The 25,821-nt window shown below is 35.9% G+C and overlaps 1 protein-coding gene across 7 annotated transcripts in view; it reads right to left on the bottom strand.

The window, feature by feature from the left end:
* METTL15 (methyltransferase 15, mitochondrial 12S rRNA N4-cytidine) overlaps window positions 1-25,821 on the bottom strand; it is a 248,559-nt gene that overhangs the window by 218,413 nt on the left and 4,325 nt on the right. For 5 of the 7 annotated variants that reach the window (XM_069552954.1, XM_069552955.1, XM_069552958.1 and 2 more), the window contains one exon: window positions 24,160-24,446. In XM_069552954.1, the coding sequence (XP_069409055.1) occupies window positions 24,160-24,429 (270 nt within the window). In that variant the 5' untranslated portion in view covers window positions 24,430-24,446. Of the gene's footprint in view, window positions 1-7,512; window positions 9,295-24,159; window positions 24,447-25,821 lie in introns of those variants that run through there. The other 2 variants (XM_069552957.1, XM_069552956.1) reach the window with 1 other exon arrangement.

Here is a 25,821-nt window from a genome sequence, read left to right as displayed (position 1 = left end):
AGTTTGATTAGTTGAATCTATGTGGTAATGTTTATTTTACATAAAACAACAACAATGAAAAGCTTTGAAATAAATTAAAGTCATTTTACAACACTTAGGTTTCTAGTAGAAATACAATAATGCATACATTGCGGACTACCAAGCAGGTGTTTTAGAGTGTCGATAAAATAGTGCTAATTAAAGCAAAGGAACAGTTAATCTTAAATATGAGTAAGAAAACAGTCTAGGTTTAGAAGGCATAAAAAAAAAATCACTTTTAGCTTTTACGTAACCTATTCAAAAAGCAAGAAAACAACCCTTTCCTTAAGTCCTAGGCCAAGGGATCCAAAGTAATGAAGCAAATTAGACATGGCAGCCATTCATATTCCAACTTACTTTACATATTTACCAACTTCTCTTATCCATCTCTTCTTTTTCCATCTCCCAAATTCTTTTACAACTTTGATATTCAATGTACGTGTTATACAAGGTTTCCTTCTTTTTGCCTCGACAAGACCTATTATCAAAGGCTTAGACATCACCTGTATGGTACATTCAATCTCCATATCTACTTTCTATCTCTAGTCTCATTTCTGTTTGTAAACATTTCAAGTGAAAGCCCCCTCTTCAAACATCTTTCCATCTCTATTCCCAATCAACGCTAGAGATTCCTTGCTAAACCTCAGGGCACTGAGAGAGGAGGACAGTGTTAAGGCTATTCCAGTTTAAAAGGAAAATTCTATGTCATTAGCATGCCTTACAAATTCCTTCATGTTCTAAACATTTGCTTTCCTGAGCAAATGTTGCTTTCTCATGACTTTCTAACTTTGTTCAAATAGTTCTCTCTCCCTAGAATTCCCTTCTTCTCCTTACTCACTAAGGAAATTCCTTGCTATTTCAGAAGATATATAAAAGTCTTCATTCATCTCTTTTGTGAAAAACAGGTGGTAGTTTCCCTCACTATCACCCCAAAGCAATACATATACATATATAAATATCCACAGATGTGTATGCTTCTGTATTTGTGTATAAAGGAATGTATTATTCCAGAGAGCTCCTCTACTGAAGGCTATCTTTTTTGTATCCCTAGTACCTAGTATCTAACATGAAAATAGTGTTTATGTTAGCTTCATCGTGTACATTTTACCTCCTAAATTTCTCTCTCAAATTTGTCTATGCATCTCCAAATCTGTAACTATCACCACTCACTTTATCTTTAGTCTGAACAAATGTCTCATGATTAGTCTGTACCAATCCAGTCTAAATAGTGTAGACAGAATAATCTTTTTCAAAAGCCAAACTTAACCATCTCTGACCTTCACTTTCCTCTCTAGCTTCATCTTTCACCACCTCCCAGTTTGCATCTTCAGCTTACCAAGTGGATGGATTACAACCCTCATTCTTGCCATACTCCTACCTTCTCTCTGGAATGAATTCAACATCTATTTATAATAAAAACGCTCAACAAAGTGGGCTTAGAGAGAACATACCTCAACATGATACAGACCATATACGACAAGCCCAAAGGTAAGATAGTACTCAGTGATGAAGAGCTCAATGATGAAAGCGTTTCCTCTAAGATCAGGAAGAAGACAAGGATGCCCACTCTCACCACTTTTATTCAACACGGTATTAGAAGTCTGAGCAACAGCAATCAGACAAGAAAAAGAAATAAGAAATTCACACTAAAAAGGAAGTAGAACTTCTTCTGCAAATGACTTGATACTATACATAAAAAATCCTAAAGAAATCACCAAAGAACTACCAGAACTCATCAATGAATTCAGTAAACTATGGGATACTAACTGACATACAAAAATCTGTTATGTTTCTATACACTAACGATGAACTATCAGAAAGAGAAATTAAGAAAACAATCTAACTTACAATCACACACACACAAAAATAACTAAAATATCTAGGAACAAACTGAACTAATGAGGTAAAAGACCTGTACTCAGAAAACTATAAGACATTGAAATAAACTGAAAATGACACAAAGAGGTATAAAGATACACCATGATCATGAATTGAGAGAAATAATGCTGTTAAAATGACCATCTTACCTGCCTCCTGAGAAATCTGTATGCAGGTCAAGAAGCAACAATTAGCACCAGACATGGAACAATGGACTGGTTCCAAATTGGGAAAGGAGTATGTCAAGGCTGTATACTGTCACCCTGCTTATTTAACTTATGTGCAGAGTACATCATGCGAAATGCAAAACTGGATGAAGCAGAAGCTGGGATCAAGATTGCTGGGAAAAATATCAATATCAGATATGCAGATGACATCACACTCGTGGCAGAAAGTGAAGAACTAAAGAGCCTCTTGATAAAAGTAAAAGACAAGAATGAAAAAGTTGGCTTAAATCTCAACATTCAAAAAAATAAGATCATGGCATCTAGTTCCATCACTTCACAGCAAATGGATGGAGAAACAATGGAAACAGTGACAGACTTTATTTTGGGGGGCTCCAAAATCACTGCAGATGGTGACTTCAGCCATGAAATTAAAAGACCCTTGCTCCTTGGAAGAAAAGCTATGACCAACCTAGACAGCATATTAAAAAGCAGAGACATTACTTTGCCGACAAAAGGTCCATCTAGTGAAAGCTATGGTTTTTCCAGTAGTCATGTTTGGATGTGAGAGTTAAACTATAGAGGAAGCTGAGCACCAAAGAATTGATGCTTCTGAACTGTGATGTTGGAGAAGACTCTTGACAGTCCCTTGGATGGCAAAGAGATCAAACCAGTCAATGCTAAAGGAAATCAACCCTAAATGTTCACTGGAAGGACTGATGCTGAAGCTAAAGTTCCAATACTTTGGCTGCTGCTGCTGCTAAGTCGCTTCAGTTGTGCAACCCCATAGATGGCAGCCCACCAGGCTCCCCCATCCCTGGGATTCTCCAGGCAAGAATACTGGAGCGGGTTGCCATTTCCTTCTCCAATGCATGAAAGTGAAAAGTGAAAGTGAAGTCACTCAGTCATGCCCACCTCTTAGTGACCCCAGGGACTGCAGCCTACCAGGCTCCTCCATCCATGGGGATTTTCCAGGTAAGAGTACTGGAGTGGGATGCCATTGCCTTCTCTGTACTTTGGCTACCTGATATGAACTCATGAAAAAGACCTTGATGCTGGGAAAGACTGAAGGCAGGAGGAGAAAGGGATAGGACGATAGAGGAGGATGCGATGGTTGGATGGCATCACTGACTTGATAAACATGAGTTTGAGCAAGCTCAGGAAGTTGGTGATGGACAGGGAAGCCTGGCGTGCTGCAGTCCATGGGGACACAAAGAGTTGGTCACAACTGAGTGACTGAACTAAACTGAACTGAAAATGACCATATTGCCTAAGGCAATCTACAGTTTCAATGCAATCTGTATCAAAATACCAAAGGCATTTTTCACAGAACAATTACAAAGAATTGTAAAATTTGTATGGAAACACAAAAGGCTCCAAATAGCCAAAACAATCTTAAGAAAGAACAAAGCTAGTGGCATCATGTTCCCTGATTTTGTGACCAAGCAGGACCCTGTGGGCTTTCCTGTGACAGACCCCTGCTCCCAGTTTCTCTGGCTTAGCTCCTCTCTTAAGTACCTAATAACATAAATTAGTGCAGCCACTATGGAAAACAGTACATAGACCCCTCAAAAAATTAAAAATTCAGAAGATCGAGCAATTTCATGCCTAGGATACAAAACACCAACTGGAAAATATACACATCACTTAGTGGCATTATTTACAGTAGCCAAGATATAGAAGCAACCTAAGTGCCCACATAGAGATAAGTGGATAAAGAAAATGTGATGTATATATACAATGGAATCATACTCAGTCATAAAAGAATGAAATCTGCCCACTTGTAACAACAAGAATGGATATAGAGGTTATTACTCTAAATGAAGGAAGTACAAGAAAAACAAATACTGTATGATTTCACTTAAATGTGGAGCCTAAAAAACAAATGAATAAACATAATCAAAACAGACTCATAGATACAGAGAACAGGTGGCTGCCAGAGAGGAAGGGGCTCAAAAAAGAAGAGAAATAGGTGACGGGGTTTAAGAGGTACAAAATTCCAGCTGAAAAATAAGTGAGTCACAGGAATAAAAAGCAACATAGAGATACAGTCAATAATAATGTAATATCTTTATACAGTAACAGATGGTTAACTAGATTTATTGTGGTGACGATTTGAAATGTGTAGAAATACAGAATCACTGTGTTACATAACAGGAACTAACAAAGTGCTGTGGGTCAATTATACCTCAAAAACAAGCAAACAAACTAACTCATTGAAAAAGAAATCACTGTGGTTAACAGAGGTAGAAGGTGGGCGAGGAGGAACTGGAAGAAATCAAAAGGAATGAACTTAGTTATAAGATAAGTAAGTACTAGGGATGAAATGTGGAGAAGGCAATGGCAACCCACTCCAGTACTCTTGCCTGGAGAATCCCATGGATGGAGGAGCCTGGTAGGCTACGGGCCATGGGGTCACTAAGGGTCGGACACGACTGAGCGACTTCACTTTCACTTTTCACTTTCATGCATTGGAGAAGGCAATGGCACCCCACTCCAGTACTCTTGCCTAGAGAATCCCAGGGACAGAGGAGCCTGTTGGGCTGCCGTCTATGGGGTCACACAGAGTCGGACATGACTGACGTGACTTAGCAGCAGCAGGGATGAAATGTAAAATATGATAAATATAATTAACATTGTTATATGTTATATTTGAGTGCTATTAAGAGAGTAAATCCTAAGAGCTCTCATCAGAAGAAAAAAAATTTTTTTTTATATTTCTTCAGTTTTGTACTTATATGAGATAATAGATATATCACTAAACTTACTGTGGTAATCATTTCATGATGTAGGTAAGTCACATCATTACAATGCACATAAATTGTTCTGTGTGCCTGTGGGCTGCAAATTCAAGCTTTGCTTTTGGGAACTTTCTGGAAATTTTTTTTTTTTCCTGAATATTTTGATCTGCAGTTGGTTGAGTCTGTGGATGTGTAACTGTAGATAAGGAGGGCTAGCTGTATTCTTTATCACAGCTGTGGAAATTTCACATTCACCTTGATGATTATTTGATAAATGCCTGCCTCCTCCACTAAACTGTAAGCTCCTTGGAGGCTAAAATCATGTCCAATTTTGTTCCACATTGTATTGCCAGGATGAAGAGAACTGCACCTGTCACACAGTAGAAGCTCAATGAATATTTACTGAAAAAATGTGGAAATGGTCTCATTTTGCACAGAAACTTAGACCTAACAGCCCATTGTCTTTTTTGTCACTTCCCCAAGGCCTTCTTCGCTTCGCCCAATCACTTGCCATGCCCACCTTCTTAATGTTTCTCTTACTAGTACTTTTCATTCTTCCTTGTGATAATTATTTCAACAAATATTTATAGGATACTTTCTAAGTGCCAGACACTGTCTTCAGCACTGAGGAGGCAGTTGAAAAAAAACAGACAAAAATTCAAGTTTGTGGAACTTAAATTCCAGGATGCCATAGAAGGAGGGCATAAGAGACAGTTAGAAATCAAATTGAAAATGAAAAAACATGGTAAGTGTTAGAGCGAAAGGAAAAAAGCAAGCAAAGGGGATATCAAACATTGTGGGAAGGTAGTTGAAATTTTAAATAAGGTCACCAAGGATGATCTCTCTAGAAAGGTGATACTCAAATAAAGACCAGAAGTGAGGGAGCCAGGCATGTTAGCTCTATTGGAAAATTTAGTGTAGATGACCTTGCTATAAGTCAGTATACTAAGAAATGAATACCAGCAAAAAAGAGTAAAAAGGCACCCAGAAACACACAGCCATGTAGGGATTTAGGGATGGAAGAAATTAAGGCATCAACAAAACCACTGTTACGTAGAAGAGAATAAGAATAGATATTCAAAATTACAACCTTGAGCCATTTAGAAGAGTTTGACTTAAATTCCCAGACATTATAAGGTTACATTTTGGAAAGACTTATAAGACATTTTACCCAAAACCAATATAAAACAAAAGAAATGAACACCAGTTATACAACTTAAAGCAGTAACTGAAATATGCAATCATCCAAACTCAAAATCAAACGTAAGGGTTAAAAATGTTTTGATTGTTTTTGTATCTAACTAGTTAATTCTTGATCTTTCATTATCATAGAACTTAAGTAAAAAGTATCAGAGATTGCAATACTGTGGTTAACATCCTAAACTGACCTAATGAGCTAGAGAGGAATGCTGTATTTCATCTTATTTAAAAAGCAAATTAATACCTTATTTTTTATATCATAATGCAAATGAATATCTGACTTTTTATATCATAAATTTCCCTTTGTGGATATAATTATATATGATTAACTAAATAATTTAGAAAAATCTGGGCAGTTTCTGTTATGAAAATGATGTTTCAAAAATATTAAACCAGGAAAAATACAATATTTTTCTCTCATAATTATCTAAATCTCCTTTCTGAAATAGCTCAAATTGTATTTAAGTTCTAAGTAGTCCTTAGCAAGAAAAGCTGGCTTCACGTTCATTCATTCATTTGCTGTTTTGATCATTTTAAATTAAAGCAAAATCAAGACTTTCTATTCAAAAATGTTGGTTTCACACGTATTACTCAAAGAAGAAATCACCTTAGTAGAAATATTCTGGACTGGTGGAAAAGTCAGTCTTCATGAGACTATTTTGAAGATCATTTCTAAAATAGGAAGGGCAGATGACTGAATTTGCTTTATTTCATGATTTCTGCTATAAAAGAAGAGTAAAATCAAAACCACAGTGAAGAAACATTAGGTAGCAAGGGACAAGAAAAAGAAGGAAAAACATACAGAAGATGGAAAATCATGAAGTCCATTTCCCTTTTTAGCAGTAACACTATTTCCTGAAAACATTCTCTTACAGTTTCCCGCCCTTGACAGCAAGCACCCTTTCTTTCCAGCTCTAAGACTCAGTCTATTGATGGTTCTAGTCAATTTATCCTGTACCTTTCTTTGAGCAATTTATCCCCCTCTCCTATCATTACAAACAGAAGATTTCCTACCTAGAGTGAAAGATCAATCAGGGAACAAGCTCTGAAAAAAACAGTGACCTGACCTTTGAAACAGACCAGAACTCCTTGGCAGAGTGTTGTGATAACAAAAGAAGCATGTTGTTGTTCAGTTGTTCAGCTGTGTCCAACTCTTTGCAACCTCATGGAGTATTTTCATATAACCTATGCTCATCCTCTCATATGCTTTAAATCATCCCTTGACTACTCAGAATACCTGATACAATGTACATACCATGTAAATAGTTGTTAATTGAACTTAAGTGTTTTGTGTGCTTCCCTGTCCTACAAAATCTCCTGGAGTTTATTCAAACTCATGTCCATCAAGTCGGTGACGCCATCGAACCATCTCATCCTCTGTCTTCCCATCTCCTTCTGTTCCTGCCTTCAATCTTTCCCAGCATCAGAGTCTTTTCTAATGAGTCACTTCGCTGCATCAGGTGGCCAAAGTGATGTCTCTGCTTTTTAAAACACTGTCCAGGTTTGTCATAGCTTTTCTTCCAAGGAGCAAGTATCTTTTTATTTTTTTTATTTTTTTTTTTTTTACTTTACAATACTGTATTGGTTTTGCCATACATTGACATGAATCCGCCACAGGTGTACATGAGTTCCCAACCCTGAACCCCTCTCCCACCACCTTCCCCATATTATCCCTCTTGGTTATCCCAGTGCACCAGCCCCAAGCATCCTGTATCCTGTATCAAACCTAGACTGGTGATTCATTTCTTACATGATGGTATATATGTTTCAATGCCATTCTCCCAAATCATTCCATCCTCTCCCTTTCCCTCTCCCTCTCCCACAGAGTCCAAAAGTCTGTTCTTTACATCTGTGTTTCTTTTGCTGTCTCACATACAGGGTTATCATTACCATCTTTCTAAATTCCATATATATGTGTTAGTAGACTGTATTGGTGTTTTTCCTTCTGGCTTATTTCACTCTGTATAATCGGCTCCAGTTTCACCCACCTCATTAAAACTGATTCAAATCTATTCTTTTTAATGGCTGAGTAATAGTCCATTGTGTATATGTACCATGGCTTTCTTATCCATTCGTCTGCTGATGGACATCTAGGTTGCTTCCATGTCCTGGCTACTATAAACAGTGCTGCAATAAACATTGGGGTACACGTGTCCCTTTCAATTCTGGTTTCCTCAGCGTGTATGCCCAGCAGGCGGATTGCTGGATCATAAGGCAGTTCTATTTGCAGTTTTTTAAGGAATCTCCACACTGTTCTCCATAGTGGCTGTACTAGCTTACATTCCCACCAACAGTGTAAGAGGGTTCCCTTTTCTCCACACCCTCTCCAGCATTTATTGCTTGTAGACTTTTGGATTGCAGCCATTCTGACTGGTGTGAAATGGTGCCTCACTGTGATCTTGATTTGCATTTCTCTGATAATGAGTGATATTGAGCATCTTTTCATGTGTTTGTTAGCCTTCCGTATGTCTTCTTTGGAGAAATGTCTATTTAGTTCTTTGGCCCATTTTTTGATTGGGTCATTTATTTTTCTGGAATTCAGCTGCATAAGTTGCTTATATATTTTTGAGATTAGTTGTTTGTCAGTTGCTTCATTTGCTATTATTTTCTCCCATTCTGAAGGCTGTCTTTTCACCTTGCTTATAGTTTCCTTTGTTGTGCAGAAGCTTTTAATTTTTATCAGGTCCCATTTGTTTATTTTTGCTTTTATTTCCAGTATTCTGGGAGGTGGATCATAGAGGATCCTGCTGTGATTTATGTCAGAGAGTGTTTTGCCTATGTTCTCCTCTAGGAGTTTTATAGTTTCTGGTCTTACGTTTAGATCTTTAATCCATTTTGAGTTTATTTTTGTGAATGGTGTTAGAAAGTGTTCTAGTTTCATTTTTTTATAAGTGGTTGACCAGTTTTCCCAGCACCACTTGTTAAAGAGATTGTCTTTAATCCATTGTATATTCTTGCCTCTTTTGTCGAAGATAAGGGTTAATTTCAAGCCTGCAGCCACCATTAGCAGTGATTTTGGAGTCCAAGAAAAATCTGTCACTGTTTCCATTGTTTCTGCATCTATTTGCCATGAAGTGATGGGACCAGATGCCATGATTTTAGTTTTTGAAAGTTGAGTTTTAAGCCAGCTTTTTCACTTTCCTTTTTCACTTTCATCAAGATGCTCTTTAGTTCCCTTTCACTTACTGCCAATAGAGTGATGTCATTTGCATATGTGAGGTTATTGATATTTCTCCAGGCAATCTTGATTCCAGCTTGAGCTTCATCCAGTCCAGCATTTTGCATGATATACTCTGCAAAGAAGTTAAATAAGCAGGGTGACAATATACAGTCTTGATGTACTCCTTTCCCAACTTTAAACCAGGCCATTATTCCATGTCCGGTTCAAACCGTTGCTTCTCGATCTGCATACAGGTTTCTCAGGAAGCAGTTAATGTAGTCTGGTATTACCATCTCTTTAAGAATTTTCCAGTTTTTTGTGTTCTACACAAAGGCTTTAGTGTAGTCAATGAAGCAGATGTTTTTCTGGAATTAACATACTTCAAATAACTGAGCACTGATATAGGCCCCCATGTGCCAAGGAAGCTAGTGATGTATGCTCTAGGGATGTTAGACCAAAGTACCTGACCTATAAGTTTAGAGACCTAATACAGGTCCTGAAGCTTTTGTGGGCTGACCACCAGGTACTAAGAACTAATACTAATGGTGGAAAAACAAAACATAAACCACATAATCTGATTGGTAGCTAGGAGCATTCAATTCCAACGAATATCATTTATCACTACACAGTTCCAATACAACAGAAGGACTGGACATGTTCCCTCTGTTTTTTCCTGCAGTTAACATGTTACTTTGTACAAAATGCTACTGAGATCAACACTAATGGAATGCACAGACAATAATATATAAAAGGGCTTCACAAACATTAAACGTTCTACAACTTCATGTTGTTGTTACTAATAATGTTTTTCCCAGCATACACTGGCCTCATGTGAAAAATCCTGTCTTTATAAATATATTATATATCCAGAATTAATTTATTTTGCTTTTCAAAAAGAAAAAAATATATATAACAAAATAACTATTTTTCTTTTCTAGAAATTTAATTATAAACATACAGAAACACTCTATCACACAGAGCAAATGAATATGACAAGGATAAAATATATCCTTAAAATTAATATACAATGCAATATAACATCTTATACATTAAGGACTCAAGCAACCAAGTGAAACGTTTACACAGAAAAGAAAAGGTAAGTAGCTATAAAAATGCATATAAATACTTTCTGAAACAACATTCATAAAAGCAAATAAAATCTTTAAATGTACATTATCTCCTGGTAAATATTTGTTTCACCCAAAGGAGACAAAAACTAGCACCCAACAAAAAAAAAAAGAGAGAGTTCACAGATCATTACAGTAAGATGAGTCACCATAAAGCTTTGTAACTTGGTTTATTATAAAATAACATTTTAAGTATGCTACTTACAGCTAAGTAGTTATATGAGGAGAAGGCAGTGGAAGAAGAGTAAAATGAAATGTTCTGAGAACTCACAAGGTCAAGGTATACTTACAAGCACTTTTAACAGAAATAATATGGGACCTAGAAAAACAATGGGAAAAGAAAGAACCATTGGACCTAGCCTCTTGCAGTAACTATGATTAGACTATTGATCAGGGACTAGTGCTGACCCAAATAGAGAGTAACCAGTACTCAGGATGACTCATGCAAATGTGCTTTGTGAACAGAAAAACTTCATGTGTTTCTTTTTCTTCCCGTGAGCTTCCCTTACAGAATGGACATTTGTTTCTTCCTAGGTCTCTGTTTACTAAACTTAAAGAATGGTTCAAATAAAACTTAAAATTCAGTACATATATCTGACTTTTTAAATGGAAGATCATTTTCACAACAATGGAACCACATTTATTTGTAAGTTATCATCAAAGCAGGAAAACTGTAATTTCTAATTAATTTTTAGGCTAAATTTAAAGCAAAAAAAAAATTTAATTCTCATATTTGAATGGCAAAAAACTAGGATTCAGTTTCTGGACAATAAAAAGAGCAAATCATAAGAAGATAATTTAAAGACATTGAGTAGGAAAAAGAACTGATTACGTTATTGGTCTTATTTATGTAAATAAAGGCCCAATGTCCTGTATTTATACTGTGCTTCTAAATTCTAAAGAAGACAATTATATTCACTGATAAAACTGTACTAAGTCACTGAAAGGAAAGCCAGAAAATTCTCACAGATACTGAACTTACTAGAAAGGGTGGATATACACTCAAGAAATACACTGCAATTATTAAAGATTTTACTATGAAAACTATTGTAATCATATGTAAATTATAAAAGTACATAATATGAGTATTTTAAATAGTACTAATATCTTTATGGGAAAATAAGCAGGAACAACTTATTATCCTTTTAGTTATAAACTCTGTAACTATGACTAGACTATTGCTCAGGGATTTCTAAAACTAAGAATTGTTAAAGAAACTAGGAAGCATTTTGGCCCAAATGAGTAACTCATTTAGCTAAAGGCTCCCTGGCTCAGTGGTAAAGAATCCACCTGCCAAGCAGAAGGGGTGGGTTTGATCCCTGGGTCAGGAAGATACCCTGGAGAAGGAAATGATTACCCACTACAGAATTCTTGCCTGGGAAATCCAAAGAGTAGAGAAGCCTGGTAGACTACAGTCCGCGCAATGCAAAAGAGATGAAGACAATTTACCAACTAAACAACAAAAAAGCCAAATAAAATTTGAAAATACAACCAGAAAACTCATTTCTGAATGAGTTTTTCACATTTCTTATGATATGAAAAAGTATTTTATAAATAGCATTAAATATATATATATTCCGGTTAGAGAAAATATGCTAAATTTACCATTGAGATCCAAATGCCCATACACTCCACCTTAAAACTCTAAGAGGAAATTCTAAATTTGATAGTTTGAATAACGTGGGTTTCACTAGTACACATTAGAGCTGAAAAACTGTAGTTTTTACCAAAAAAAAAAAAAAGATAAAAAATTTTAATTAAGTGATCAAATATAAGAATTCAATATGTAATTGTCTAGTTGTTTTGTGTTTATTACTATTAGCTGTCTAAAAGATTTTAAATACCTTAATAAGAGTATGTAAAATGTTCATCACATAACCAGGTAGTGCAGACCACCTATAAATGTGACAAGTATCTGAAATATCAGATAATATATTAAATAAATTGTTGTTCAGTCGCTAAGTCATGTCAGATTCTTTGCAACTCCGTGGACTACAGCAGAGCAGGTTCCTCTGTCCCATGCTATCTCCTGGTGTTTGCTCAAACTTACGTCCATTTAGTCAGTGATACCATCCAACTATCTCATCCTGTCATCCCCTTCTCCTCCTACCCTCAACCTTTCTCAACATCAGGGTCTTTTCCAGTGAGTCAGTTCTTCGCATCAGGTGGCCAAAGCATGGGAGCTTCAGCTTCAGCATCAGTCCTTCTAATGAATATTTAGGATTGATTTCCTTTAGGATTCATTGGTTTGATCTCCTTGCAGTCCAAGAGACTCCAAAGAGTCTTCTCTAGCACAGTTCAAAAGCATTAATTTTTCAGTGCTCAGCCTCTTTATGGTCCAACTCTCACATCTGCACGACTCCTGGAGAAACCATAGCTTTGACAATATGGACCTTTGACAGCAAAATGATGTCTCTGCTTTTTAATATGCTATCTAGTTTTGTCATAGGTTTCCTTTCAAGGAGCTAGTGTATTTTAATTTCATGGGTGCAGTCACAATTTGCAGTGATTTTGGAGCCCAAGAAAAGAGAACCTGTCACTGTTTCCACTTTTTCATCATCTATTTGCCATGAAATGATGGGACTGGATGCCATGATCTTGTTTTTTTTGAGTTTGAAGCCAGCGTTTTCACTCTCCTCTTTCACCCTCATCAAGAGGCTCTGTAGTTCCTCTTTATGTTCTGCCATTAGAGTGGTATCATCTGCATATCTGAGGTGATTGATGGTTCTCCCAGCTATCTTGATATCAGCTTGTGATGCACCCAGCCTAACATTTTGCATGATGCACTCTGCACATAAGTTAAATAAGCAGGGTGAGAGTGCAGAGCCTTGTCACGTTCCTTTCCCAGTCCACTCAGTTGTTCCACGTCCAGCTCTAACTATTGCTTCTTGACCCACATACAGGTTTCTAGGTAAGGTGGTCTGGTATTCCCACCTCTTTGAGAATTTTCCAGTTTGCTGTGATCCACACAGTCGAAGGCTTTAGTGTAGCCAATGAAGCAGAAGCAAATGTGGGAATTCCCTTGCTTTCTCTGTGATCCAACGAATGTTGGCAATTTGATCCCTGGTTCCTCTGCATCTTCAAAACCCAGCTTGTACATCTGAAAGGTCTCAGTTCACATTCTGCTGAAGCCTACCTTGAAGGTAGGTTTTGAGCATAACCTAGCTAACATGAGAAATGAGGGCAATTGTGCAGTAGTTTGAACATGATTTTCCAATCATGCAGCCACTGCTGACTTCTCCAAAATTGTTGACATACTAAGTGTAGCACTTTAACTGCAACGTCTATTAGGATTTTTAAATAGTTCAGCTGGAATTTCATCACCTCAGCTGGCTTTGTTCACAGTAACACTTTCTAAGGCCCACTTGATTTCATGGTACTAATAAAATATCGTACATAATAAACAGAAAACCAATCACGAAATCTAGTATTAATGGGGCTTTAAAATATATATTAAAGATATTTTAGAAGTACACTTAGAAAACAATCTGCAAGAAACACAGAATGTGTGATAGTAAAATAGAAAAGCAACAATATTTTACTTGAATGTTTGCATATAATTATGAAACAATCATCTATTTCTAGTAGCCATTAATTAATATGAAACAGTGTGTTTTCTTCAAATCAGGAACTTTTTTTTTAAACAAATTTTTATTATGCTAAAACAAGCTACATAAAACCTAATCATCTTAACCATTTTTAAGTGTAGCTTTCAATGGTAGGTATTAAAACACATCCACAGCATTACACAACCATCACTACCATCCATTTACATAACTCATTTTATCTTCTCAAACTCCATACTTATTAAACAATAACTCCCTCATTCCCCTCTTCCCTAGCTCTTAGCAACTGCCATTCTACTTTCCGTCTCCATGATATTGATTACACTAAGTGTCTCTAGTAAGTAGAATCATACAGTTAGTATGTCTTTTTATGACTGGCTTATTCATCTACCAAAATGTCTTTATAGCTCATCCATGCTGTAGCATACTGAAGAATTTCCCTTCTTTTTAAGGCTGAATAATACCCTGTTATATGTGTAGGTCATGTTCTGCTTCTCTTCACCCATCAACGAACGCTTGAGTTAGTTCCATGTTCTAGATATTGTGAATGCTGCCATGAACATGGGTGTGCAAATATTTTGCTTCAAGATCCTTTTTTCAATTTTTTGAGTACATATTATCAGAAATGGAATTGCTGGATCATAATATTCTGCTTTAAATTCTTCATGAGGAAGTGGCAAACTGTTTTTCACAGCATCTATATCATTTTATATTCTATCAGCAGTGCTCAAAGGTTCCAATTTCTCCACATCCTCACCAAACACTTGTTGTTTTCTCATTTTTTGGCAGTAGTCATTCTAATGGTTGTGGGGTGGTATCCCACTATAGTTTTGATTTTCATTTCCATAATTTGTGATCTTGTGAATCATTTCATGTGCTTATTGGCCATTTGTATCTCTTCTTTGGAGAAATGTCTATTTAAGTTCTTTGCCCATTTTTGAATCAGGTTGTTTTGCACTGTTGAGTTTTAAATTTTTTCTATATATTCTGCATATTAAATTGATACCAGATATATGATTTCCAAATATTTTCCCATTCTATAAGTCACCTTTTCAATTATGTTGTTAGTGTCTTTTCATGCCTAAATTTTTAAAATTTTCATGAAGTACAATGTATCTATCTTTTTCTTTGACTACCTTTGGTGTTATACCCAAGAAATCAATGCTAAATCCAATGTTGTGAAGTTTTTGTTCCAGGAGTGTTATGGTTTTAGGTGTTACATTTATATCTTTGATCCACTTTGAGTAAATTTATGTATTGTAGTATTATATAAGAGTCCAACTTAATTCTTCTCTACATGGACATCCAGTTTTCTCAGCACTATTTATTAAAAAGAATGCCCTTTTCCCATTGTCTATCCTAGGCACCCTTGTCAAAAATCATTTGAACATATACCTGAGAGCTTATTTCCAGGTTTTCTTTTCTATCCCATTGGTTTATATGTCTGATTTTATGGCAGTATCACACTCATGATTGCTGTACTTCTGCAGTAAGTTTTGAAATTTGCAAACATGAGTTCTCCAGGTTTGGTCTTTTTCAAGATTATTTTGACCATTCAGGGCTCCTTTAGACTCCATATGAATTTTAGGATGGATTTTTCTGTTTCTAAGATAACATCATTAAGATTTTAGAACAAATTTCATTGAATCAGTAGGCAGCTTTGGGTCACACTGACATTTTAGCAATAGTATTATAACTTGTGAACACATAATGTGTTTTTATGTGTTTTTGCTTGTTTTACAAATATAGATTTCGTTGTGTCTTTCACTTCCTTGGTTCAATTTACTTCTAAGTACTTCATTCTTTTCAATGATATTACACATGGAACCGTATCATAATTTTCATTTCAGATTGTTGATTGTTCATGTATTGATTTCTGTGTGCTGCCTTTGTATGCTGCTACTTCACTAAATTAATTTATGAGGTTTTTGTTGTTTTGATTTGGGTTATTTCTTGTATGTGGGATCTGTAGTGTTTTCTATGTATAAGATCATATGATCTGCAGTTATAGCATTACTTATTCCTTGCAATATGGGTGCCTTTTGTTTTTCTTGCCTAACTGCTCCAGCTAGAACTCCCAGTAGTATGTTGAACAGAGCTGGTGAAATGGGCATCACTGTCATGTTCCTGATCTTAGAGGAAACTCTTTCAGTATTTCACTACTGAGCATCATATTTACTGTAGATTTTTCATATAAGGCTTTTATTACATGGAGGTACTTCTATTCTAGTTTGTTCAGTGTTTTTACTATGAAAAGGTGGTAAGTTTAGTGTAAAATGATTTTTCTGCATCGATTAAGATGATTACATGCTTTTTCTTTTTCCTTCATTTTGTTGATGTGACATATAACATTGATCAATTTTTTTTGTCTGATGAAAACATTGCATTTCAGGAATAAATTCTACTTGGTAATGGTGTATAATTCTATTAATGTGCTGCTTAACTCTGTATATAAGTATCTGCTGAGGATTTTTGTGTCAATGCTTATAAGAGTTATCAGTCTGTTGTTTTCTTTGCTTGTAGTGTCTCTGTCTAGCTTTGGTATCAAGAATATGCTGGCTTTATTGGATGACTTAGAAAGCACTCCCTCCTCTTCAGTTTTTTCAGAAAGTCTGATATGGGTTCATACTAATTCGCCACTGAATGTTTGCTAGAATTCACCAGTGAAGCCATCGGGTCTGGGGCTTTTCTTTGTCAAGAGATTGTTGATTTTACTAGTTATAGGTCGATTCAGAGTTTCTATTTCTTCTTGATTTAGTCTTGGTAGGTCCTGTTGTTTCCAGGAATTTATCCATTTAATCTAAGCTGGCTCAGTCAGTAAAGAATCTGCCTGCAGTGCAGGAGACCCAGGTTCAATCCCTGGGTCATTAAGATCCCCTGGAGAAGGAAATGGCAACTCACTCTAGTATTTTTGCCTGGAAAAATCCAATGGACAGAGGAGCCTGGTGGGCTACAGTCCATGGGGTCACAAGAGTTAGACATGACTTAGCAACTAAACCACCATCGAATTTGTTGGCATACAATCGTTCTTAGAACTCTCATATAAACCTTTCTATTTTTGTAGAATTGGTGGCTATCACCCCATTTTCAATTTGTTAATTTGAGTCTTCTCTCTTTCTCTCTTAGTCCTTCCAGCTAAGACTGTCAATATTGTTTTTGTTCCTGTTGTTTGGTTGCCAAGTTGCATCTGTCTCTTCGCAACCCCATGGACTGCAACATGCCAGGCCTCCTTGCCCTCACCACCTCCCAAATTTTGCCCAAGTTCATGTCCATTACATTAGTGATGCCATCCAACCATTTCATCCTCTGTCGCCCTCTTCTCCTTCTGCCTTCAATCTTTCCCAGCATCAGGGTCTTTCCCAATGAGTCAGCTATTCGTATCAGGTGGCCAAAGTATTTAAGTTTTCAGCTTCAGCCTCAATCCTTCTAATGAGTATTCATAGTCGACTTCCTTTAAGATTGACTGGTTTGACCTCCTTGCTGTCCAAGGGATTCTCAAGAGTCCTCTCGAACACCATTGTTCAAAAGCATCAATTCTTCAGCACTCTGCCTTCTTTATGGTCCAGCTCTCACAACTGCACATGAATACTGGAAAGACCATAGCCTTGACTATATGGACCTTTGTCGGCAAAGTGATGTCTTTGCTTTTTAACACACTGGCTAGGTTTTTCATAGCTTTCCCACCAGGAAGCAATCATCTTCTAATTTCATGGCTGCAGTCACCATCCACAATGATTTTAGAGCCCAAGAAGAGGAAATCTGTCACAGCTTCTACCTTTTCCCCTTCAATTTGTCATGAAGTGCTAGGACCAGATGCCATGATCTTAGTTTTTTAATATTTAGTTTTAAGCCGGCTTTTCCACTCTACTCCTTTACCCTCATCAAGTTTTTAGTTCCTCTTTACTTTCTGCCACCAGAGTGCCATCATTTGCATATCTGAGGTTGTTGATGTTTCTCCCAGCAATCTTTATTCCAGCTTGTAACTTATCCAGCCCAGCATTTCTCATGATGCGCTCTGCATATAAGTTAAACAAACAGGGTGACAATAAACAGCCTTGTTATACTCCTTTCTCAATCCAGAGATCAAATTGCAAAGACTCACTGGATGATAAAGAAAGCAAGTGAACTAAAGAAAACCATCTACCTCTGTTTCATTGACTATGCTAAAGCCTTTGACTTGTGGATCTTAAGACAATGTGGAAAACTCTTAAAGAAATGGGAATACCAAACCATCTTACATCTCCTGAAAAACCTATATGCCGGTCAAGACCCTTGTATGGAACAACTGACTGGTCAATTTTGTTGGTCCCTGAAGACTGGTTTCATTGATCCTCTCAACCATTTTTCTTTGGGTTTCATTTGCTCTTCTCTTCCTAGTTCCTTCAGTTGTACAGCTAGGTTGCTGACTTGAGAACTTTGTTTTTTTATCTAGGTATTTATAGCTATAAATTTCTCCCTTAGGATTTCTTTCACTGTGTAACTTAAGTTTTGGTATGTTGTGATTTTGTTTTTATTCATCTCTATGTATTTTCTAATTTCCCTTGTGATTTCTTCTTTGATCTATTGGTTGTTTAAGAATGTTTTACTTAATTTCCACAAATTCATGAATATTTTAATTGTATTCTGCTATTGATTTCTAATTTTATCCCATTGTGACTGGAGAAGATACTCTGAACGATATCTTTTAAAATCTACTGAGACTGAACTTATAGCCTAACATATGTCCTATCCTGGAAAATATCCCATGTGTACTCAAGATACGTGCATGTTGCTGATATTGAGTACAGTGTTCTGTATATGCCTTAAACGATTGGTTTATTGTGTTAAGATCTCTATTCCTTTGTACTGTCTGGTTGTTCTACAGAATATTGTGAGTGGGTACTGATATCTCTATTACTATAGCACTGTCTCTTTCTCCCCTCAATTCTGTCAGTTTTTGCTTCATTTATTTTGGTGGTTTGAAATTAGGTGCAAAAATATTTATAATTGCTTTATTGCTGTATTGAAACTTTAATTATATGTTTATTACTAAAATGCCCTTTTGATTTAATTAAAATTATCTTACTACTTCTATAGAAATAAAAATCAAGGTGAGATTTCAGGACAACTTTAAAAAATAAACTGTTACATTTTATATTTGTTTATCAATGTGAACCCAAACTGTGCAAAAAATAAAAGGACACTGATGCTGATTTCAAAGTTTTTGTACTCAACAAAATGTCTCACTGTTATATAATGCATTATGGATTTTAGCACCAGTAAATAATATAAACAAAGTCACACTATAGAATACCATTTTTAACCTGTTTTATATTTGGGATGGATTGTTTATTAGAGAAAAAAAAGAATGTCACTGCTAAAAAAGTAAATGAATACAATATTCTATGGCTATACCATGGTACCTTCCAGAGTAGAGAAATACAAAATACAGATCTTAAGTAGGGAATGTCAAATAAGCTAAGGGAAAAATTGACAGACTATACGAATTTTCAGAATTGTCAGGCAAAATTTTTTGCCATTATATATAACCTACAGATATCTAATGGCCTCAATCGTGAGAGTCATATCCAGTGTCATTCACACAGGTTGGAGACAGCCAACTGTACATATTTCTTCTTAAAGGTACATTCAATGATACCAGGTTAGCAGCTTGAAATGGATGATAATAGAAATTTGTATTTCATGAAAATCTACAAACAAAATAAATTGGGTTTTTTGTTTTGTTGAAATCCATACTCCACCCTGACCCACAGACCAGGTGTTAAATATTTACCAGTACAACCCTGGAAATATCACAGTTTTGAAGGTATTTTGATAACAAAGGTCACTTAACTGGCTCCATGATGCTTTAAAACAGAAACATTTTTCAAATAAACAAAGGTAGAATAAAATTTGAAATAAAAATTTGTTTCCAAGAAAGCTATATGTTTAAAAATAAAGGAGAGGAAACAACTCCATGTCAACACAGTTCATTTCATCTGAAATTTATATAGTCCTTTCTTTAGGAAAAAAATGTATCTTCATATATGTGCTGTGGTACAAGGCCTGTCTCATAGAGGTTCCTAACTTTCTCAATAATTTGAGGTCAAACAAGATAAGCTCCTTTTTTCTGTGATTGATCAGTTTTTAATATTCAAAGAAAGTAAATCTATAGCTCCAGGATTTTCTCTTTTATGCTCAATCTCTATTTAAAGATTGTAAAGATTTAAAGTAAAACAAGTGAAATGCTGCTATTGATGTTAGGGAAAATCCATTATATGGAGTATAATGCATTTTTATAAAGAAAATTATACCTTGTACCATGACAACTTCAGCAAATCAAGTAACAATGAAATTAATATTAAATATTAGAATATCAAAATAGATAAAACACTTATTTTGAGTATTTAGAAACCCAACCTTACAATCTTAACCTGATGTTTATCATAACCTATTCTGCATCAATTAGATACCAGCTCATTTTCTCAGTTCTCCTATCTGTTCCTTTACCAGATTTCTCCAGCTACTTCATCAGACTGGGCCTGCCACACTGAAGCTGGAATCATACAGAAGTCCTGAGCCTGAGAGGCTCCCTTAGTACCTGAGGGATATTCCTTTTATCTACCCCTCACATCTGTGCTCCAGTTTACTCTGACTTTTATCCATTGCCTTAAAAATTATTACAAATCCATCATGTCACAGTGCTTATGCTAGGCCCTGGAAATGGTAGACAAGATCAACACGTCCATGAGTTTCATGGAGGGCAGTCTGCTACGAAAGACATCCACTGAACAAATAATCTCATTTAAAAAAAAATTATAAATGTTATGAAAGAAAATTGTATGACTCCATGAATGTGCTAACCAGGAGACGATCCTCCTCTGTAGGCTCTTGAAAAGCTTCCCTGAGAAAGTGAAATTTAACTCAAGACCTGAAGAATGGTTCAAGGCAGACGAAACAGCACCTTCCAGCTGCAAACATGTTGGTTTCATCTTTGTTGGTACTTTTATTTCCACTTTTGCTGTCTCTTAGCATTTTTCTCCTTATTTTTTTTCCATGATTTTTTTTTAAATTTTTACATTTTACAATGTTATGTTGGGTTTTGCCATACAACAATATAAATCACCCATAAGTATACATATGTCCCCTCCCTCCTAATCCTCCCATATACCCCTCACCCCATCCCACCCCTCTAGGTTGTCACAGAGCACCAGTTTGAGCTCCCTGTGTTATAAGAAACTTCCCATTAGCTATCTATTTTACATATTCTCTTGAATATTATTGTATCTAGCTACTAATGCTGATCCTTTTTAATCCCCATAATAGAATCAGCTAATGTTTACTGAGCTTATACTACTCAGAAGATATCATTCTAAGCAATTTAAATAAAGGAACTCATTTAACCCTCACAATGACCATATGAGACAGGTTGTACTTCATTTCACAGATGAGGAATCTGAGGCAGAGCCACAGTAAGCTACTTGAAGGAAATTACATAGCTACTGGTACTAGTCCTTGCATGACCAACATGTCCCTCATAACTTATCACTCTTACAGAAACCCTCAAGGCACCAAGCTACATTAGCAACACTACTGGGCAAAGAACAACAAGTCTCCTGTATCGTCTGAACTGCTATCATCTTCAGCTAGACAGGATCATGCTTATTGTCTCCAGCTTTCAGAAATTAGGAATAAAAGACTGACCAAGGTAGCCTATACTAAAACATCTTCAAGAGCAAGAAGAATGTCTTTAGAACAAGTAGCACCTTCTTACAAAAAATTATTCACCCAGAATACAAAATGATGAAAAATGGGAAAGGAGAAAGAACTATAATTTGTTTAATTCCTTCTGTATCTCCCAATGCTTCCCTGGTGGCTCAGTCAGTAGAGTCTTCCTGCAGTGCAGGAATCCCTGGATCAGGAAGATTCCATGGAGAAGTAAATGGCAACCCATTCAAGTATTCTTGCCTGTATAATTCCATGGACAGAGGAGCCCGGTGAGCTACAGTCCACGGGGTCACGAAAAGTAACTCCCAAGGAAGAGAAAAAGTGAAAGTGAAAGTGAAAGTTGCTCAGATGTGTCCGACTCTTTGTGACCCCATGGGTAGCCTTTCTCTTCTCCAGGGGATCTCCGTAACTCAGGGATTGAACCCAGGTCTCCCACACTGCAGGCAGATGCTTTACCAGCTGAGCCACAAGGGAAGCCCAAGAATGCTGAAGTGGGTAGCCTATCCCTTCTCCAGCAGATGTTTCCAACTGAGGAATTGAACCAGGGTCTCCTGAATTGCAGGCGGATTCTTTACCAACTGAGCTATCAGGAAAGCCCTAAGGAAGACAAAGATAAGAGCAATTCTGTTTTAATTCAAACTCATAAATATTTGTACAATTAATATGTAGTGAATAGGCTATGATACAGAAGAAATTCCCAAAACCAATTATTTTAAGTAAGCATCTTTTAAATATCAAAGAAAAGGAAATAATTATTAATTATTAGTGATCAAGGCCTCACTCAAAACTGCATGTAGATTTTTTTAACGTTCTTATTATGATCCAAAGTTTCATTTGTAAATTTATCATTGAAGGTGATGTGAAAAACAGTAATTAAGTGGATGATTGATACAGGTGAATGTATGACTCATAGTTTGCAAAGGAATATGATTTTGGAGAAAAGGCTCAGAAAGAAAAGCAGCAAATAATGGATTCTGGAAGAATGAAGACCTTTCCTGTCCAAGGACTGTCAGCAGTTCTTTATTACTTGAAGATTAAGGGAATAGTGAATAAAGCTGTCTGCCAGACAGCAGAAAAGGTAAGAAATAACACTGTCTCTAAGTGTACCTCACATTAAAGTTCTCAGAAATAACATTCATAAAATTAAACTTCCAATAAAAATTAACTGGAAAACTCAAATCAGAACAATAGAAATGTAAAAACAAACCAACATTATATTTATCAGGAACTTAAACAATGAAACAGCAGGGTAGGTCAAGTTGTAGAATTGCCTAATTTTATTCCACTTGGTTTTTGAAAAAGGGCAGATAAAATACATAATTAGGAGGAGATTTTATGGGGTTTGTTTTCCTTTGGTTATTTTTCTACTTCATGGGTTACTGCAAAATAAATATTTGGTTTTTGCTACTAGCAGAAAACATTTAACTAGGGTTCAGATAAAATTTAAACTTAACATTCAGATAACAATTAAATTAAACTTAGATTAACATCTAAATTGCTGGACAGAGTAAAGCAGATTATCCTCCAAAAAAATGTCTTGGTCTCATCCAATCACTGGAAAGCCTGAATAGAACAAACACTGCCCTCCCTGGAACTGGGAGAAATGCTTCCAGTCATTTGGACTCAAACTGGAAGTCTTAAGTGAGTCTCCAGCCTACTATGGAAATTCTGAATTTACCAACCCTCTATGATCATTTGAGGCAATTCTTTAAAATCAATCAATCTCTCTTTCTCTCTTAACAACCACATATATACTCACACCTCCCCTACACATCCTGTTGGTCCTATTTCTCTGGTGAATTCTCAGTAAGACAGAAGGGTAGCTGAAAACTCAGCCTAAGAAAACAGGATAGGAACTGAAATTTCCACCTTCGTCTTCAGTCATTCCTAAAAAGATATTAAAATTCTCAAGAAGCTACAATAGAATTTCGTTTTCATATCCTAACCACATAGAATATAACATTCTTTTCCTTTTAAAACTGTTATTTGATGAAACTAACCAACTCTGGAAAACAGTTTGGCAGATTCTCAAAAAGTTAGGCATAGAGTTAGCATATGACCCAGCATCCACTCCAAGGCGCATGCCCAAAAGAATTGAATACATGTTCACACAAAAACTTTTACATGAATGTTCATAGCAGCATTTCAGAGTAGTCTAAACATGGAAACGTAAACCTTATCTATTGATGAACAGATTTAAAAAAAAGTCATATCCATACAATGGAATGATTCAGGAATAAAAAGAAACAATTACTGATACACAACATGGATAAATCTTGAAAATATGCTAAGTAAAAGGCAGGCAGAAAAGATCACAAAGTGTATGAATTCACTGATATGAAATGTCCAGATCAGACAAATCCATATAGACAAAAAATAGATTAGAAGGTTGTCAGGCACAAAGAGAAGGGAATCAATGGGGAGTGAATGCTAATGGGTTTGGGGTTTCCTATTGGGATAATAAAAATGTTCTTGCATTAGACAGTGGTGATAATTATATAGCCTTGTAAATATACTAAAAACCACTTAAATGTGAACATTAAGTGAATTGTAATTTCAAGTAAAAAGTGTTAGAAAATAAAAGATTAATCAACTTACCTGCCCTTTTTGTGGTGCCAAACAATGAACAACTTCATCCACCATCACTGGAATATGTAACTTAGTCATCACTCCAGAATCTCTATCTTGAGATCTGTGTAACTCCTGAACTCCAGTTTGATCTTTTTCCTCCTGGGCTTCATATTCATTATATCTTTCTGCTGTAGCATGTATTTTTTTTGGCCAGACACCCAAATTAAATATGCCAGATTCCAACCAGCATGAAAGAAAATTTTTATAGATTCTACAAAAACATGGGTATCGAAGCATTCTGTAGATCAACAAATCTAGAAAAAAATTAAAATCATGATTGTTGGATTTTTTTTAAAAAAGACTGTTATAATACTTGGGGGAAAACAAATTAGTGTGCAATATTTACCACATGAAAAATATATAAAACATCATTTCAAACAAGTGAAGGTAACTACCCTCCTTACATAAGGCAAAGAACCCAACAGAACCCCAAGGCTATCTGAAAATATAATGTTTAATGTGGCCTGATAAACTCTACGGAGAAGGCAATGGCAACCCACTCCAGTACTCTTGCCTGGAAAATCCCATGGATGGAGAAGCCTGGTAGGCTGCAGTCCATGGGGTTGCTAAGAGTCGGGCACAACTCAGCAACTTCACTTTCACTTTTCACTTTCATGCATTGGAGAAGGAAATGGCAACCCACTCCAATATTCTTGCCTGGAGAATCCCAGGGACCGAGGAGCCTAGCGGGCTGCCGTCTATGGGGTCGCACAGAGTCAGACACGACTGAAGCAACTTAGCAGCAGCAGCAGCAGATAAGCTCTAAGACCATTAATGTTTTAACCATCAGAGATATGAATATTTATTAATGATCATTTTCTGAAATATGCTTTTTTGAATTTTAATTAAGTTTAAAGAACGGGTTCAATGCATCAAAACCATTAATCTGAAAAATCTATCTAGACGGCTTAAGGGATTATAAATATCATTCTGTTTTAGATTCACAGATTCTTTAATTTCAAACCCTTTTAATCGGCTTTCACATAATGCTAAATCTTAATTTTCAATTTAACTTTGAGAAACTGAAAAAAGGCTATGCATGTACAACCGAAAAGAAAGAGGTTATCAGTCTGTGAAAAAAACTTTCTAATTTGTCACGATAATTTTTGACAAAATCATCTCACCATGCCCTGTATCAGTGACATATATATCATTTTAAACTATACTTTATAAACACTCCACTGAACACACTTTGACATTTCACATCCAACACTATTTTAATTGTCTGCTCCCTGCCCCCAACAAAAAAATCAAGTGAATAACTGATACATTCTTTTTTTTTCCCTCTAACTTGCTCCGTTTTAGTCTGTAATGCTCTACTCTTTAAACTGCAGAAGAAAAAACATAATTTATGAAATATATTAATAGAATACTTTTTGAAAATATTATGCTCTTTACTCCAAATGTTGTTTGTGGTCACAAACAACATTTTTGACACTATTACAATAAATAACAATTTAACACTACTCTTCCTTCCTCATGAATTATGAGTTACTTAGAAGTAAGAACCACATCTTTATATCCACAAAATTAGATACATACTAGGTGCTTTATATGTGTTTTTTTTTTGGGGGGGGGTGGGGAATGGTTGGATAAATTCCAGATTCTATAGAATTAATGTTTGTATCA

The sequence above is a fragment of the Ovis canadensis genome, chromosome 15, assembly GCF_042477335.2.
Source record: "Ovis canadensis isolate MfBH-ARS-UI-01 breed Bighorn chromosome 15, ARS-UI_OviCan_v2, whole genome shotgun sequence".
In the NCBI taxonomy this organism is placed as follows: domain Eukaryota; kingdom Metazoa; phylum Chordata; class Mammalia; order Artiodactyla; family Bovidae; genus Ovis; species Ovis canadensis.
This window is presented reverse-complemented; position numbering and strand designations above follow the sequence as displayed.